Source organism: Exophiala mesophila, assembly GCF_000836275.1.
Source record: "Exophiala mesophila strain CBS 40295 unplaced genomic scaffold supercont1.2, whole genome shotgun sequence".
In the NCBI taxonomy this organism is placed as follows: Eukaryota; Fungi; Ascomycota; class Eurotiomycetes; order Chaetothyriales; family Herpotrichiellaceae; genus Exophiala; species Exophiala mesophila.
The window spans coordinates 5012403-5029640 of NW_015622505.1; the positions used below are offsets into that span (position 1 = coordinate 5012403).

Consider the following 17238-nt stretch of genomic DNA (forward strand, 5'->3'; position numbering starts at 1 on the left):
TGGACAAAGACAACCACCACATCCACTACTTCACGGCTTCACTGTTGCATGGGCCGACGTCAACTTGCATGCCAAGACAACATTAGAAGCATTGTGTCCCGCCATAGATAAGTGCGCATCGGGCCTTTGTCCCCCGCGTGAATTTGACCACCACATTTCTCCCATCAAACTCTTTATGGCTTGAGTAAATCCTTCTATGAGCAACTAGATGTCGTCTTGTTGAAATTTGGCACAAGGACAGGTTCCACAGGCATCCCCATATTTTCTGAAAGGCCCCTCTTGCATGGGCAATGGAGTGGGATCCCTCTCGAGAGCGAAGACCTGTGGTGTTGGCCTACGCCGGTGGAGTGAATCTATGGTCGAGGAATTCATTCTTTATAAGGGTGAGAGGCAAATTGCTCCCTTGAGGCAGCATGAAGGACATCTACTGCGGAACGAAACGATCAAACAGACCCATAACAATGAGAGTCCAAGCCGATACTAAATTTTGAATAGTTTATAATCCAATCAAGATCCATTCGAATGGCTTTCCCGCTGTAGTATGCTCGGGCTGTGTCTATGTGTGTCATGTCCATGATTCGTTGAAATGCATGCCTTCCGTGAGAAAAGACTGCTTGTACCTACGAGTTTTTGTCTTTCCCACCGCAAGCCAGGGACCCTTTGGTCTTTTTGAACAAATATGCCACTCCACCGCCTCCAACTTCATCAGAGTCCAATTGCAAAACACGCTCCAGACAAGCATCATCAACAGCGGACAGCAATTGACTGGCCAAACCGCCATTGACATCTGGATCCACGCTCGAGCGTCTCAGGTTCGAGGTATCAAGATGGGTGTATTTCATCAATTCCATCTTTTCTGCCTGCACTTCAACCTTTGCAGGCAACTTTCCAGTTTCCAGTTTTTCCCTCAGCTTCTCGATGAAAATGGGTGTTTCACCATGTCTGAGAAGGTCCTCCAAGTCCGGAAGTTCACCACCTAACTCATCTAGCAGAGCATGTCGTGCTTCGTTGGGAGTTGCGACGCCACTTTCACCCGTTGGTGTGTCCAATCCAGTTCCATCGCATTTGCATCCGATGAGATCGTGTGTTTGGAGAGCCTCACTTTCGTCGAGCCTGAACAAATCCCGGAGTTCTTCTTGACTGAATGAGGAGGTGCTTGTCTTCCCATTCCCAACTTCACCGTCACCGGACATGGCCACTGAGCTAGCTTGCATGATGCTGTCTGCCAGAGCTCTTTTGACGGCCTGCCTTTGCCAAATGCGTTCCTCGAGACCTCCTTTGATGAGAAAGCGGTAGATTTTGCATGCACGTTTCTGGCCTTGTCGGTGGATACGTGCTATGGCTTGGTCGTCGGTTGCAGGATTCCAATCAACATCGAAGAGCACCAGTCGACTCGCTCCAACGAGATTGAGACCGACCCCTCCAGCTTTTGCGCTGAGCAAGAACGCAAATGCCTCGTTCGCATTCGAGTTGTTGAATTTGTCGACGATGCCTTGACGCTTTTTGGCAGGTACTGAACCATCAAGACGATGGTATGTGAGGTTGGAGTTCAAGAGCAGCTGTTCAATCAGGTTGAGGGTAGAAGTATAATTGGAAATTACCACGATTTTCTCGCTGGTGTCGCTCTTGATGTGTTGCAACAGATGATCGAGTAATCTGATCTTGGACGACATCGAGTTGCGATAGAACTTGGAAAGCCCCGGAGACAGCATTTCGTTGAGGGCGACGAGCGAGGATGATGGAGTGCTATCGTCGTTGCCGAAAGCTGGGTCCATGAGGGCCGGGCTATTGCACAGCTTTTTGAGAATGGTGATCAACTGGAAAGCGCTCTCATTGCTTCGAAGTGCACTGTGGAACATGGGTGATTGAATGACATTTCGGTAGATCTTGGCCTGCGCCGGAGTGGGCTTGCAGAACAAGACATACTCTGTCTTTGGTGGAAGGAAGTCTGCTAAGATGTCGGCAGTCCTGCGGAGAATAAAGGGAGAAGTGGTACGGGCCAACTCTTCGCTCGCGTATTGCCCACGCTCCATGTCTTCAGGGGTTGCGTTGGGTTGACGACTTTTCATGATTGGGGCTTCAAAGTCCTTGACGAAGCCTTTTTGGGATCCAAGGCACCCGTCGTTGACAAAATTGGCCATGGCGAAGAATTCTCCCAGATCGTTCTGGATAGGTGTTCCGGACAAGATGATGCGTCTTTTAGTGTTGAGAGATTCGATAGCTTGGGCATTCTTGCTCTTCATGGTTTTCAATCGATGACCTTCATCGCAAACGACAATGTCTATTGGATGACCAGTGTTGAGATCATCTGCAACAGAGCGTAATCTTTCATACCCGATGATCATCACTTGGTAGACTCTTCCATCGAAGTCACGCACACGGCTGTGTTGGTCTTCAAATTCGAGAACACCGAGTCTGTCAAGGCCCAACCACTTTTTGAACTCCCTCTTCCAGTTTCGGATCAGGGAGACTGGACACACAATCAAGGCTTTTCGTATCACGGGCGGATCCTTGTATACAGGATTTTGTCGGAGTAATGTCCACAACAACGCGATGGTGGTTAGGGTCTTTCCCAGTCCCATGTCATCAGCGAGAATACAGCCTTGGCCGTTGAAATCCCGTAGGCCCATCACGCACTCGTAGAGAAATTGCACACCAACTTTCTGGTGCGGTCGAAGAAGCTTTCCAAGGAGCGGATCCAGCACCACGTCGACCAACTGGCGTCCTGTTGGTACTTGCCTCGGTCTTTGAAATACGATTGCTCCTGGAGACATGGGGTCATGTCGAGGTTTCGGCGGTGCAACAGAAGCTCGTGGTTGCAGTGTATCAGGCTTCGGAAGTTGTTTTAGGACAGACGTCTGGGTTGACAGTGCAGATTGTGACGGTCGCCTGGATGCTTCGCTCTTCTCTTTCTTCATTAGAGCTTTCATCTGATCTCTCATGCTCAGTTTGGTCTTTGGGATTTCTGTTTGTTGCGGATCGCCTTGTTGGGTTTCTACAGCAGGGGTCGCATGGGCAGCTTTTGGCTTCATCATCCCAAGGTACTGGTCCCTTGTGAGACAGGAATCGACTTCCACTTCCTTGCCACCTAAGGACAAGTTGGACCCTGGGAGAAGCGGTGCAGAGAAGGGAGTGCGGCCAACACTTCTTCCGGAGTTGTTGTATAAAGTGGCATACCCACTACCGACAGCGAGGACTCCATCGTCCGTCCAGGTTTTGTTCTTCTTGTTGGTGGGAATGCGCCAAAGAACTGAATAGTAACTCTGGATCTCGTCCGGGCTGGAATTGCTCGTACCTCTTTCTGGACTGGGCGGATTATATATGTTCTTCAGAGGTCTCCTTTCGTTGACATGGTGCGAGGGTTTCTTAGACGAGAGTTCGGCGGTACTTGGAATCGGTGCATCAGGATTCGACTTCTTTCGCTTCGATGGTGGTTCAGAGGGGCTCTCGTGGCTGGTGTTGGACCGTTTGATCGTTAGAGGTTTGAATGGCTTGGAGAACATTGCAATATTGGAGCCCTCCAGAGCCCTCCAGAGTCTTGAGAGTCAGAGGAATTCCAATTGTTGCGCTGGGTGTTTGGCTGCCAGTACATGCATCATGGATGTTGTATTTGGGAAAGCACTATAGCCCAAAACGCGTGTCGTGTGAGGGAAGGAAGCGACGGCGCGTAACGCGTAACGCGTGGTCACGCCCCTCGGCCTCATCCCCGCATATTCCCCAAGTATCAATTCCCTAACAAAATGACTCTGAGAAACCTCGTCCTATGCCAAGGCTGGCGTGACTTCTCTGCCTCTGAATCCGGGACCATCGAGCCAACAACATTCGGGCAGGGCATTGTTAAAGATTGGCGTTGAGATCCTGCGTTAGTTGGAGGAGTGTGAAAAATGCAGGACGATGACACGCCAGCCTGCTTGGATAGGGTGGAAAGCCGTTCCGCTATTTCTATTCAATTAGTCAAAAAAAGATCTAGAGCCACAACGGCGACATGCTTTCAGTTGTTCTATTTTACATACGGGCGATAGCCTATGTACTAGGTTTAGCATACAATCTATGTGTCTGGGTTGAATGTGGACTGCACTACTCGGCAGAGGTCTGCTCATCGGAAAGCAAGGTGTTGGCGAATACCTTGAGCCTATCCGAGGCAACCCCAGCACGCTCAACCATGTCTAGAATCAAGGTCCACGTGGCATATGCTGCAATTACATTCAGAAGACTCTCCACCATGCCAGCCTTCAGCAGCCATGACAAAGCTATAAAAGTCAAGTAAATCCCCGGGGAAGACATGTCACAGACGGGGTCCTGGGCAGGTATGATCTGTGCTTCAAATGCCTGAAGGTGCATCGCTCGATCCAAGGCTTCATTCCAGCTGATGGGGCTAGTCAAGGTTGGTGCAGTGGGGGTGCTGATCCAATCTTCGTTGACAATGGTCGTGGCTTTGGGGCGTTGCTTCTGCGTCGCCTCAGGTGACCGATTTTCTGTTTGCAACTCCCGCTGCAGTAATTGTACCAGAGTCCGCAGTTCTTGGATTTCGTCCATTGCCAAGTCCATGCGCCTTTGCAAAACAAGCATGGGTGATTTCGCCGTCCAAGGCGCATCGGGAGGAGGTGAACATGGAGACAAGGTAGCACGCCGAACTGGGGAATCTGGAAAGTCATGCTTGAGTCGTAGAGGAGAAGGCGGAAGAAAACGACGCTGGACCGGAGATCTGGCACTATAGTCGGGCTTCATTCTCCAACTCGAAATGGTGCCACTTCTGCCAGAAACAGCGCTCATGACGTCTGCTGGTGTGGCGGGAGACAACGCCATTGTCCTCATCTTTCGAGCGCCGAAAGGCGTGCCACAATGGGCAATACTGCTGTTGAGAGGTGTTTCGTATTCACCATCGCATCTCCATTTGATGCTTCCATACGTCGCACGCAAGATCTTCATCAATATTTCTTCACCTCCCGGTGCAGTGTCAATAGAGAGGGTCAGTGAAGGCATAGGGGAAATGGGCGGTGTGAAGTTTCCTTTCAGATGCTGCTGCAATGCAATCTTAACGATGGGAAAGATATACGTCAAGCCCCACTGCTCGATTGCTTCAATCCAGGCTTGAAATTCGTTGAAGCCATCCGTGTCCTCGAGGTTGAAGCGTGACATCTCGGACATGTAGTAGCGGCCTTCGCTATCAATCGAATGATGGTTGATCAAGGCGACCGAGTTGTCCAATGCACATGAGAATGCAATCGGTCTGTCGAGAGCAGGAATGGGTCCGCAGCATCGTTTGAACAGCATCTGAAACGCACGGACACAATGAGCTCCAGCAATGGCACATTGATTTTTGGTCGCCTGGACTGCATCATCCGACACCACCCTCATTCGCTCAAAGACCAGAAACGGGCAATAAGCGGTGGAGCCAGGTGAGACACAGCCAGAAGCAAAGTCAACCACAGTGCCGGTTGTGGAGACACAGTTGGGGAGTATGGAGAGCTCTCTTTCATTGAATGCATAAGGAGTGAAGCCGGTGAGCAGACCAGGTCGAGGGGCCGGCAGTTCGAACAGGCTATCTCGGGCTCGTGCAACTCTCGGAGGCAAAGCCTCACGGCTCAGTTTAGGGGTCAAACAACGTTGGAGATGATGATGCGCGGCAATCGGTGGGAGTATATTGGGAGGGAAGAGCAATGTTGGCCCAAAACCTTTCCCATTCTCGACTTGGTCCCGCCACTGTCGTTGTTGATGATTAAATCGACCGAGATCTTGAAGTGAAACCTTCAGCCGATCGGCCAGGGGCCTTGAGAGGTGGGATAACTGGAGGTCGTCGGCCAGGACGATTTGGAATGCAGCCAGAACAACATTACGAAACTCGGACCAAACAAGATGGCTGCCGTCAATTGCTCTCATGAGAGAGACTGTGTTGTCAAAGGATGGACTGGCCCCGTTCATTGTTGCTATATGGGGGCTTGATGAGAAGGGAGGCAAATGCAGGCCTGTATGACCAGAGTTGCGGCCACCCGTGAGGCCGTAGGATGACCAGATCTTGTAACACAATTGTTTAGAATTGAGAGACCTCCACCAGGTTGACCAAAATAACAAGGCAAAAGAACTGACAGCGACCAAAAACTCGGGGATTTGTTTCCTGATAAGAAGACCTGGCCACGTGCGTTGGGTGGTCGGCCAGTGCAGTACATTTCGGCGGCTATGCAAGATGCATCACCACGCGGGAGCCGCAGGTATGTTTGACCCTAGCCAGTCCAGGTCCAATGGCAACATTTGAGGTCTGCAAATCTCCTATAGCTGATCGACTGGGTGGCCTGGCTCACCCCAAGAGAATTAGCTCCCTCTGGGGTTGAGATTTGGTCTGATATAATGATGAAGATACCATGGGTCAGTCTCTCCAGAGCACAAGCGTGAAATTGCCAGGAAGTGGATGCATTGCGAGAATGCGATTCACAGGCGCCGGCGGCAGCGGAGATGAAGACCCTATCTCAGTCAATGCCACTTAAACATGTTCATCGTGGTCATGAACGTGCGTTTCTGTTCTTGGTGGATGGCGTGTGTTGCTATAATGTCGTCGTCGAAATGAAGCACCTGCCCTGATTCCCGGTCGTGCCTGCCCTTTCTGTAGTTCGGTAAGGTAGGCAGGCGCTTCTCATCGCGCTTGCCTCGGGTGCCCTGTGGTTGCCTTAGCATCGACGTATCTTGACTGTCACGTGTGACTGGATGGGATGTGGTCCTTCGAGTCCCAAAAACGACAATATTTGCGGTCTATTTTGGTCATATTGGCCTATAATATCGACAACCATGCATGCAGGAGTCAAGATGCTGGATATCATTGAAACTTGACACAGCACTTACAGCAAGCATGCATTGCATGTGAGGCGAGGTTGTGAAACGTCGCGAGCGCGTACACGATTTTCGGCCAATGAAACGGTGTCCCATTAAATATGAAGTTGTTGCTAAACTTGGCCCCGTTCAACGTACAGCGGCGTGGTCATTGGCGAGGCTTCCATCAGGTCATCAGCCTAAGCGCCAACAGTGGGCACATCACCTGTCTCGAGCATCGAACCTGGGGGCTGTTAGGTAGTCTCCACTTCTGCTGCAGCCATCGGCGGTCCAGATATCGTGCATACGATATTAAGAAGACTCGTCCTTGTTAAAACTTCCCTAGAGTGTCCTCTACAGGTGAAGAAATGATCTGAGGTCCTAAGGTCGGTGATCATGAGTGGTTTGAAACATTTGTCCCGGAAGTACGGGCAAAGAATTATCCGGATGGTATAAGATTTGGTCTCCTTTCATTGTCCAACTCATCCATCTCAAACATATTTCTCGTTACACAAACTCGTCAACGTCGCTCTCCCTCACTTGCTTCCCTTTCCTAGATTCTCTTGGACTGTTCCACCCACTGTTCCGTCCGGATTGAAATTCTTTCCAATGGCCCCATCTGACGCAAACGGACCCCCAATCTTCTACACTCAATGAGTCAGCCACCAGGGCAAGATCAAGTTAACACTCTGGTTCGTAGAACAGGGAAGTTGCTTACCTCACCCACGCTACCAATTGCGCCCTCGGCTTTCATAGAATTAGCTACAGTGAAGAGTTGGACAAGATTTGCAGAACCCACCGGTGAACGCCTTTCCAATGGCACCGTCCTTATCAAAAAGAGGGGGTTTGTTGCCTTGACTTTGATCTGCCGCTATTGAAGTCTGTGAGCATATGAATCAGAGCCAGGGAGATCCAACGCACCAGCCTGAGCCGTGCCTCCAATCGCGCCATCTGGTTTGAACTCTTTACCAATGGCGCCTTGACTGGAGAAAGGGCCGCCTGAAGTGAGTGGTCAGCGAATCTAGCCGTCGGGGAGATGTTGATTCAAAATTGGGATGGGATTTCCTACCAAGCTTCTCGCCTTGCTTTCCAATGGCCCCGTCGGAGTCAAAAGCAGCGCCAACCTTGCCCTGGTCGGCATCGAGGCTCGATGGTTTGTCCGACATTTCTGCATTGTGTCAGTTCTCTTGCCGGCACGGTGGCAAGGATATGATGGTAGACTGACTTTTTCTGGAGATCGATAGTAGTCCCAATCTTTTTGATCCAAGTAGCGACTTTACCGGATTTTGAATACCTGCGAGACGGTTCATATCTGCCTTTCTGCGACACCGAGTAAGGATGAACGACTTACACTTCACGGAGGCTTTAATAGCTTGAGGATTATATGATTATAAGTACCAAGCTCAGAGTTTGGGGGGTGTGTGGTGAGGAAGGGGGGTTCAAAGTCGACGACATCATGTTACTTGGTGACCGATGTACTGACGTCAATGAACCTTCTAGTATCGTGACCTGGTACGCCTAGAGAATACGAGTATCCCCAATCCTGCTTGCTGGGAATCATCCACATCTCCAAAGATAGAAGAGGCACAGAGGGAAGATGGCTAAATCGGTGGGCAATCACGTGCTGTTCCCAAGTTTCCATTCTTTCCAACTTACGCAGGAAGTATACATGACGACATCTCATCTTCACAACAACAACAACAACAACGGTGACGACAACGGCGACGACGACTACGACAAGCCCAGATCTCAATGGTCACACCGTGCTACCATAACTCCACTTCGTGATCCTAGTTCGATATATTTCCGCAAACAATATACAACTATGTACCAAGCACCGTCTACGAGGAAATGAGACGGATCAATTGCCTCGCACAACCCTCGTTGCTTCTGTGTGTTTTCTTCCACTGTCGGACTAGCAACTTCTGACCATAACAGTGGCAATGAACATCGAGTTGTCTTCTGTCTTCTGTCTTGGTGACTTCACCTTCCGGTACTTGGGTCGCAGCTGCCAATGATGTGATGAAAATTGTACCGGTGCATGTGCAACCCTTCAGCCCTTATTCGGCAGGAACCACTGCCATCTGACAATGGGAAGGCGCATCACAACCTCGTCTCAACTTCAATTGTCTTCCACATCCCCCAAACTCGTCTTTGCTCACATCTCTTGTTGTGCACGTTTCCATTCCATAACGTCCACGCGGCATCGTCAATCGGCGACTTGGCCACCCTGGTTGGCTTTTTGGATTCTTCTTTGGTTCCTTGGAGCATTCTCATCATTAGTCGACGCCATCAAGGCTTCTCTAGCTGGGTCTTGCGGTCATGTTTCCTGCTCCTCCTACGCAGCCCACATTCGCATGCCTTGTTGAATAAAACCCTCTACAAGCATCTCCAGAAACCCCTTGCCTCTCTGGCCATTTCACACCAGTGCCCTCTTGTGCGATGAGTTCGGCGCCCTCCTCCACCAGTCGCATCCATGCCACCCCTGTGGAGAATGCATTTCCCACTCCACCCACCGGCGAGACCAACCCTAATGCCACCTACCGCCTGAAAGGCAGACTCTCTCCTGCCCCACAGCGGCTCCTCAATGTACAACGCGCCCAATCGACACCTCCAGAGATCACCCACGCCTATCAGTTCGGCACTTTGACCAAGACCACGGACAGTCAGCTCTCCGACGTGGCTACACTGGAAAATTCCTGGCAGCGCTTGAACACTTCCAAAAAGAGGAGCCAGTACTACAGCGATGCTTTTGCCTATCGAGAGATCAACAACACCGCCAGAGAGCGTGTGACAAAGGACTTTGTCATCGTCGCGGAGATCAAAACCAACTGCTACGTAAGTCGACCATCAAGGTTTCCCACCAGTGCTAACCATTTTGTAGGTTGAATTGGAGAAGGACTTCATGATTGACTTGTCTTTCAGATTGTCTGAGATCTACCAACGCCCGGCCTCCTGCATCATGGTCATTCTCAATACCGAAGTCACAATGCTTTTGGCAGGCACGTTGGAGCCGGCCTATAGTCTCAACCTCACCGCTTTGTCCTCTGAAATCGCAGCCACCAAGAACAAAAGGAGTGCCTTCTTACTTCAAGAATTCATGCTGGACAACCTAGACATTCCCCCAAAGAGAGGCGTGGTGAGATTTGAGACCATGGCTGAGGAAAACTTTGCAACCAATGGCTTGACTGCGCTGCAGGAGATCGAAGACCTCGAGCGCCAGTCCATGGATGACGATTCCAGATTCCGTGCCATGAGTCGTCAGAGCCGCAGGGCAAAGAAGTCGAGCAGCGGTGTACCCATGTTGGCTGAAAGAGTTCGTGCTGGCCTGCCCTCTTTGCGAACCGGGACGCCTTCTCACCAGCACTACGCCACCATTGCAACCGACAGTAACCCAAAGTCAACCGTCACGAGCGCGCCATTGCACAAGAAAGTCAAGAGCAGGAAAAGTATATTAGCCTTTTTCAAGAGATGATGTCTCTTTGCCGTATCGAGTCTAGAAAAGCCAGTTCTACTTCATCCATCCCTATGTACACAGAGAGGGGGCATGGGCACCCTTTGATAGAGTTATGTCAGGATGGGCTCGGTGCTCCCGGTGAGCAACTCTGGATTCGAGCATGACAACGCAACTATCAAGTACTGGACACAGCTCATTGGCATTGTACAGGATAGCAACCATCACCTTGAATATCTATAAGAGGAGTGGATATGTGAACTCCCTCTTTGCCAGCCATGTACACTGTATCGTACATGTGCATTGCGCCGAGTTCATAGTGCATCGTTTCTACCTCACCCTGTTTGAAACCAGCATTAACGTGTCCAATAAATCAAAACCAACGCCTCCAATTTTGCAAATCAGTCTGTCACTTCTGACTCCATCTTCTTCACTGTGCCTTCCCTGACTTGGTGCCATTTTCACGTTTTTTTCTCCGCTGTTCATCTGTTGAAAGCCTCCTCGACCCTCTTGATGTAGACCATCACTGTCAATGCACGGAGTATCTTGTACCCATACTCTTTTATTCCATTAGTCACTTTGATTCTCCCACTGAATCAGCATCATGGCGACGTCTTCCGAACGCCTTTCTCCATATTATACCATTCTTGGCATCTCCAGTCACGCCACGTTGGCGCAGTTGGATCAGCGATACCTCGATCTCATCAGTATCTGGGCAGTACCAAATCATCCTGGAGATGATGAATTCGCTCAACTGCAGGTTCGCACCATCGACAACGCGTATATCGAAGTCCTACGGCATATCATCGCTACTCAGCAACTCGAACCCGCCAAGACCAGTCTAACACATAGACAAATTGAGCAAGGCATTGATCGAATGGCCGTGCCGCTCAGCAAAGCCGCCTTACTCGAGGATCTCTGGATTCACAAACACATCCCGCCTAGGTTCGACCCACAAATAAACCCTGGCGTGGCGTGAAGGCTGACGAGTCTGAGCAGACCCGTGCCATCGAGTGAGCCTGACAAGGTGTTGGCACCGGGATTTTCCATCATTAGAGTCAAAGGTGATGTATTCGACGGCCCCGACCGGACTGTCATTGTTCGTAAGTTGCCACACAGGCGCACAAGATCTGCTGATGAATAACTCTTCCTAGATGCGGTCAACTGTCAGGGTGTTTGGGGATATGGCTTCGCGTCACATTTGAAACGCCAGGTTCGAATTCATCTGAATGTTAATTATTTTTGCTAACAAAGAATTAGCGCCCCGGCGCCTTTCAGATCTACCGAGATCATTGCAAGAGAGCCGCCAAGCCCTTCGATCTGTTGGGAACATGTCTCTTGATCGACCCCGAAGAACTGGAAGACGTCAGAGAGCAGACATTGAGAATGAAACATTCCTCAGGGAGACCGCCGAAAGACGACAAAGCTGGGTCAAGAGAGTCAGAAAGCTATCACCCACGTTTCTGGATTGCATGTCTGTTCACGAGCCTGGGATATGGGAAGAAGAACATGCGCCACAACAACCCAGGTCGAGATACCAAGGCCAAGATCCTCTATCATACTGCTCTTGCTCTCGAAAATTTCCGCTCCCAGCTTGAAGATTTCACACCATCAAATTTTGATGAAGAGACGGCCTGGGATACTGATGATGACAAGCCAGGTGAGATTCGAGCCTGCAAATTTAATAGTGGCGCATTTGGTGTGCCCTGGGAGGAGACGGAGGCGTTGATTGAGCAAGAATTCAAAGGTTTCGAGCGACCGTGGCTGATTGTCGATAACGAAACTTGAGACTGCTTGGTATGGCGGTCAATTCCCCTTAGTAGGCCGACTCTCGCAGGCATTTGGAGGCTTTGAACCGACGTTAGCTGCAGTTGGATTTCTCAGCTGATCATGCTTCAGTCACACGATGCACTACCTTTTTGCTTCGGCTGAAATGCCCACAAGGACAGTGGTCGGTAGCATTAACTTTGATGATAGTCAGCATTGTGCTGGTCATACTAGTACTGAAGAAATTCTATTGCTGGTGATATTGTAGTAAAAGTCAGGCTCTGGATGACATTTTGATGCAGTTTTGTTCCGGAAAGGGAGAATTTTTTATCCGATGTTGAACTAGCGCATCTTCAGCCTTGGCATATCTAGATTTTGCAACCGACGTCGAATTCCTCACATTGGCAGCGTGAGTATGAACATGTCTGATACCATTTCCTGCTGAACACTACCCTCCCAGTCATGGCAGATCCAAGCGAAGAGCTCCGGCCTGCAAAAAGAGTCAAGCTTGACACGGATGGCGCACTCCCCCCGCCAACAGCCAGTGCTGACACAACGAAGGAACTTGAGGTTGGCATCACCTCTTATGTCAACGAATCACGACCTTCTCTCCACGCTATCCTCAAGAAGCGATACACTGACTTCTTGGTCAATGAAGTTCTACCAGATGGAACGGTTGCGCACTTGCGTGAGATCACAGACAAGTCTAGCGGACATGTGGACACTAAGGCTTCTGTTCAAGCCACGAATGGACCGACGGACACCACAGCCCCAGTTCCGGGAGGGGTTGACATTGAGAGTGAAGCTGTGAAGGAGGATGGTACTACGTCCCAAATCTCTGGCTCCCAACCAAAAGCCAAAGAGTCTGAACCAAGTGCCCCAGCCGAAGATGGACAGGCGAGTCTTGCCGTGTGCATTTTCACTCTCCAACTGATCACTAACAATCGCAGATCTCAAGCGAGGATCGCGCAAAGCTAGTGGCATACTTCAGTGAAGATATTGTCGAGGAACTGACCTCCCTGTACGAAGCAATTCTCCGCGCACCCAACAAGAAATCTAGAGACCACCCAACCGTCCGCACTCCCTTCACATCAGACCGTACTGTACGCTCTCAAATCCACCAGGATATCCGCCGCATCTTTGGAGGGAAGATTGACTCATCTACTGACAATGAAGGTATTCTTGTACTCACCGCCACCGTCCCAAAGAATCAGCATGGCCGAGCGCCACAGAGATCTGGTGAGCGTGGCGCCCACAACAAGCTGACCTGGCAGGACCGTGGTGGCGAATATCTCCACTTCAATCTCTACAAAGAAAACAAGGACACCATGGAAGTCCTCAGCTACCTGTGTCGACAACTCAAAGTCAACCCCAAGACTTTTCAATTCGCTGGCACCAAGGATCGCCGCGCGGCTACTGTACAAAGAATTAGTGGATACCGCGTCGATTCAGGCCGACTGGCCTCGTTGAATCGAACTTTGAAGTTTGCTGCAATAGGAGATTTCAAATATGAAAAACAAGGACTTGAGCTTGGTGACCTGACCGGGAATGAATTCCTGATTACACTGCGAGAGTGCAGGATTGGAAACGAAGGTGACAACGACAAGACTTCTCAGACAGATCAAGACCCCGCCTCTGTTACGCAGAAATACATCTCTGAGGCGCTTCGCAGTCTTCATGACAACGGGTTTCTCAACTATTATGGTCTACAGCGATTCGGCACATTCGCGCAGCGCACCGATGTCGTCGGTGTCAAGATCCTCCAAGGAGATTATCATGCGGCTGTCGAAGTCATACTTCACTATTCCTCAGCCGCACTGCAAGCCGCACAGTCACAGCAAGACGATTCGACTATCGTCGTCGGCCAGGACGATCGTGCCCGCGCCGAGGCTCTACACTTATGGCAAACCACAGGCAAGTGGCAGAAAGCTCTCGACATCCTTCCTCGTCGGTTCTCCGCCGAGACTTCCATCATTCGGCACCTAGGACGGGTCAGGAATGATTATCTTGGAGCCCTCATGAGTATCCAGCGGAACCTGAGACTAATGTACGTCCACGCTTACCAATCCCTGGTCTGGAATTTGGCTGTCGGTGAACGATGGAGATTGTGCGGCAGCAAGGTCGTCGAAGGCGATCTGATTCTGACCCATGAACACAAGGCGCTGGATCCTGCTGCCCAAGCATCCAATCTTTCACACAACATCGATGCTGATGGAGAGATCATCATCCAACCCTCCAGCGACGACCGTGCTACCGACCGTGAAGACCGTTTTGAGCGCGCCCGTCCACTCTCTGCGGCTGAAGCCGCAAGTGGCGCTTTTACCATCTTCGACATTGTCCTCCCGCTGCCCGGCTTCGACGTAGAGTATCCCAGCAATGCGGTCGGTGAATGGTATAAAACATTCATGGCTAGTGATCTCGGTGGGGGTTTGGATCCGATGAACATGCGTCGAAAGCAAAAGGACTTTAGTCTGAGTGGAGGCTACCGCAAAGTTATGGCTCGCATTGGCCAAGATTTCGATGTCCAGGTTCATACCTACAACGACTCTGACGGCGATAAGCAATTTGTCAAGACAGACTTGGAAACCATTCAAGACACTGGTGCCGGAAAACCTCAAGACCACAGCCAGAACATCGAGCGGGGTGGCGAGAACGGCAATATCTTGGAGAAACCCCACAAGCTGGCAGCGGTGTTGAAGTTCCGGCTTGGATCAAGTCAATATGCAACAGTTGCTTTGAGAGAACTTTCCAGAGGTGGTATTCAGGCCCACAAGACTGAATTCATGGGCGGGCGGTGAGGTGTAGTCAGGCATTTGAAGCCTAAGAATTTGCATCGAACTGAGCATCTGTCGGTTACACACACACAATCTCTCAGGGTCTCACCCGATTTAGTTAGGTACAGGCTGGTGGCGCAGCCTCAAAAAACCAGCCAGCGGAGAGTCACAGTCGTCTTCCTGTCGCGAGTTCCTATGTGCGCATGCATTATTGAGACTCGTTCAAGCCTGATAGAAAAAGTCAAACTTCTCATTGCAGGTGTATAATCTTGACGGACACCATGGCATCCTTTAGACTGATCGAGATCGCTACTGGGCAAGTTAGTAGATATTCCCTGGGCAACTCCCCGCCATACCTTGCAGCGTCTCACGCATGGAGTGAACAAAGATTCCCGCTCGGGGTCAGCTTTCTCGACAGCGCAGGTCGCAAAGCTATAATCGCCACCAATGACCAGAGATTTGCAGGTGGTGTGGATTACTGCTGGGTTGACACGATTTGCATCGATCAGAACAGCGATGCAGACATGAATGAACAGATCCCTCTCATGGGGCAGATCTTTGGTGGAGCCTTGGCCGTGGTCATGATTCTAAGCTGTGACTTACAAATGTGCCAAAAAGACATTGACTTGTTGTCCCGACGACTTGAACCAGCAGTTTGGATGCGCGAAGAAGAAGCTTGGAAGGAATCTGGTACCAAGTGGCAGAATGGCAAAGGAAGGGAGCTCCTCCACCTCGGCATGAGGGGCCTTGCGAGAGTGACTACGACTGCTTGGGCCACCAGAGTATGGACTTTGCAAGAATATATTCTCGCAAGCCAGGTGATCTGGATCGGCAGCGATCTCGTATCCCTCAAGATCAACGACATCCTGTTTGCCGCGTTGCCGGACATATGCGACACCTTGAGCATTGATGAATGCATCACAGATGAGTTTGACAGGCTCTATGGCTACCTGAGCGGCATGGCTACCCAGCGTCTCGATAGGTCTCAAGATTGGTGCGATCCCACGCGTGTGATGGAATTGCTGGGGAATCGTTCAGCCGAGCTGCCTCGCGACGAAGTCTATGGAATCATGGCAGCTTCCGGCGTTGAGATCCTGCCGGAAACGACCGAAATCAGAGAAGATGCTTGGAGCAAATGGTTCGAGCAAGCCATTTTGCAAGGCCACATGAGATGGTTGTTAATGCCAGTGGCAAGTTCAACCGCACTGACCCATCGAGGGAAGCAAAGCTGCATATTGCCGCCTTTTGAGATGAGGCACAAGCTTTCAGCAGGAAGTGCCTTGAATAAGGTTGAACCCCTGGGTAGAGTACGCATGGAGCAAGGTACCGCCATCATCGATGCTCGCTGGATTGGAGACTGCACAATCAAGAAGCGCCTGGGCACTGTACACGAGCCGATCCCTAACCGAATCCATCGCGACATCACTCTGATTCTTTTCAGCAAAGGACGACTGGCAAGAGCTTCCAAAATAGCTCGAGCTTTCGGCGCTGGAAGATATAATGAGCGACAGCTCGAGATGATTGCACAGCTATTGACCCGGAATTGGCGTTGGGCTGTCAAAGCAGTGCGACAGGGCAGTGAGGCGAGTTTCCGCATGCGCGGACTCAGTGCGCGAAATGAAACAGTTTGGACCGACTTTGTTGAATTTCAGATGGGACAAATGCCTGGTATCAACGAGGGCATCGCATATCTAGTCGACGTCAGCCATCAGTCGCTCGTTGTGGAGACGGTCATAGTTCTTCCGCCGGACCGTCCCGTCCCAACGGCTAGGCTTGGTGTCATTGATCTTGGAGCACGTACAGTCGACAAGAGGAACATTTTCATGATCGTCAGCGGTCATGACGATAGCTCCAGCTCCGTGCTTCACAAAGTCGCAGTCACATTACCCATTACTGGAGACTATGAGGCGCACATTGCTCGCCTCCCTCTACAAGAGTTTGCAATTGGAGGCGAGAAATGCAGTACTTGCTTGGACCAAGCATTAGCTTAGGACTACCCTATACCTCGTTCGAAATATCATTATTTACACCAGCAGAACTTAGAATTCTCATCACAGTTTTGTCTAAGGGCGATCATAGAGTTTATCGAGGAGGAGCCACATAAAACAAGTGCTCCAATGGGCCAACACAGTGGTTGCTCAGCCTCCACCCTGTCAGCCAAGGCACTTTGTTAATGGAGCGACTTGATGGCGTGAATCAGAGGGGTCTGTCTGGGCTGTGCAAGAGACGGCTGGGGGCTAAAAACTGAAAGCCTGGCCCCTCTCCTCCCCTCTCCTCGTACAAGAGGTCGGCTTGCTAGGATTTCGGCGACATGGTCAACGCCCGACTTGTGTGATTGGAGAATTGCCCAAGCAACGCCACTGACGCCCCAAAGGTTGGCTGCCTTTTGCCGCTACCTCCATGCACATCAGGCTAGAAATTCAGACATTATCTGGTCGAGTG

General features: G+C 50.7%; 4 protein-coding genes across 4 annotated transcripts; 3 read left to right on the forward strand and 1 right to left on the reverse strand.

The window, feature by feature from the left end:
• Window positions 1-7337: 7337 nt before the first annotated feature.
• Window positions 7338-8217, reverse strand: PV10_03530 (uncharacterized protein; the record flags this gene model as incomplete). Its single annotated transcript, XM_016367995.1, has 7 exons — window positions 8153-8217; window positions 8027-8095; window positions 7871-7969; window positions 7723-7800; window positions 7601-7672; window positions 7520-7548; window positions 7338-7445 (listed from the first exon to the last, which is right to left on the reverse strand). Exons 3-7 carry the CDS (start codon window positions 7965-7967, stop codon window positions 7338-7340), a joined length of 384 nt encoding a protein of 127 aa, XP_016227513.1. The 5' UTR covers window positions 7968-7969; window positions 8027-8095; window positions 8153-8217.
• Window positions 8218-9243: 1026 nt separating this feature from the next.
• On the forward strand, window positions 9244-10385 carry PV10_03531 (uncharacterized protein; the record flags this gene model as incomplete). The annotated part of the gene is made up of 2 exons (XM_016367996.1): window positions 9244-9639; window positions 9686-10385. The coding sequence occupies 2 exons, from the start codon at window positions 9244-9246 to the stop codon at window positions 10274-10276; spliced, it is 987 nt and encodes a 328-aa protein (XP_016227514.1). The 3' UTR covers window positions 10277-10385.
• A 2060-nt stretch (window positions 10386-12445) lies between these two features.
• PV10_03532 (uncharacterized protein) lies at window positions 12446-14963 on the forward strand. The gene is made up of 2 exons (XM_016367997.1): window positions 12446-12931; window positions 12973-14963. Exons 1-2 carry the CDS (start codon window positions 12485-12487, stop codon window positions 14818-14820), a joined length of 2295 nt encoding a protein of 764 aa, XP_016227515.1. The 5' UTR covers window positions 12446-12484; the 3' UTR covers window positions 14821-14963.
• A 114-nt stretch (window positions 14964-15077) lies between these two features.
• PV10_03533 (uncharacterized protein) lies at window positions 15078-16787 on the forward strand (the record flags this gene model as incomplete). Its single annotated transcript, XM_016367998.1, has 1 exon — window positions 15078-16787. The coding sequence occupies one exon, from the start codon at window positions 15078-15080 to the stop codon at window positions 16785-16787; it is 1710 nt and encodes a 569-aa protein (XP_016227516.1).
• Between the last annotated feature and the right edge of the window lie 451 nt (window positions 16788-17238).

Coding starts and splice junctions, on each gene's coding strand:
- PV10_03532 (XM_016367997.1), top strand. CDS start 12,485: ATGGCAGATCCAAGCGAAGAGCTCCGGCCTGCAAAAAGAGTCAAGCTT. Junction 12,932..12,972: donor ATGGACAGGCGAGTCTTGCC/GTGTGCATTTTC, acceptor TAACAATCGCAG/ATCTCAAGCGAGGATCGCGC.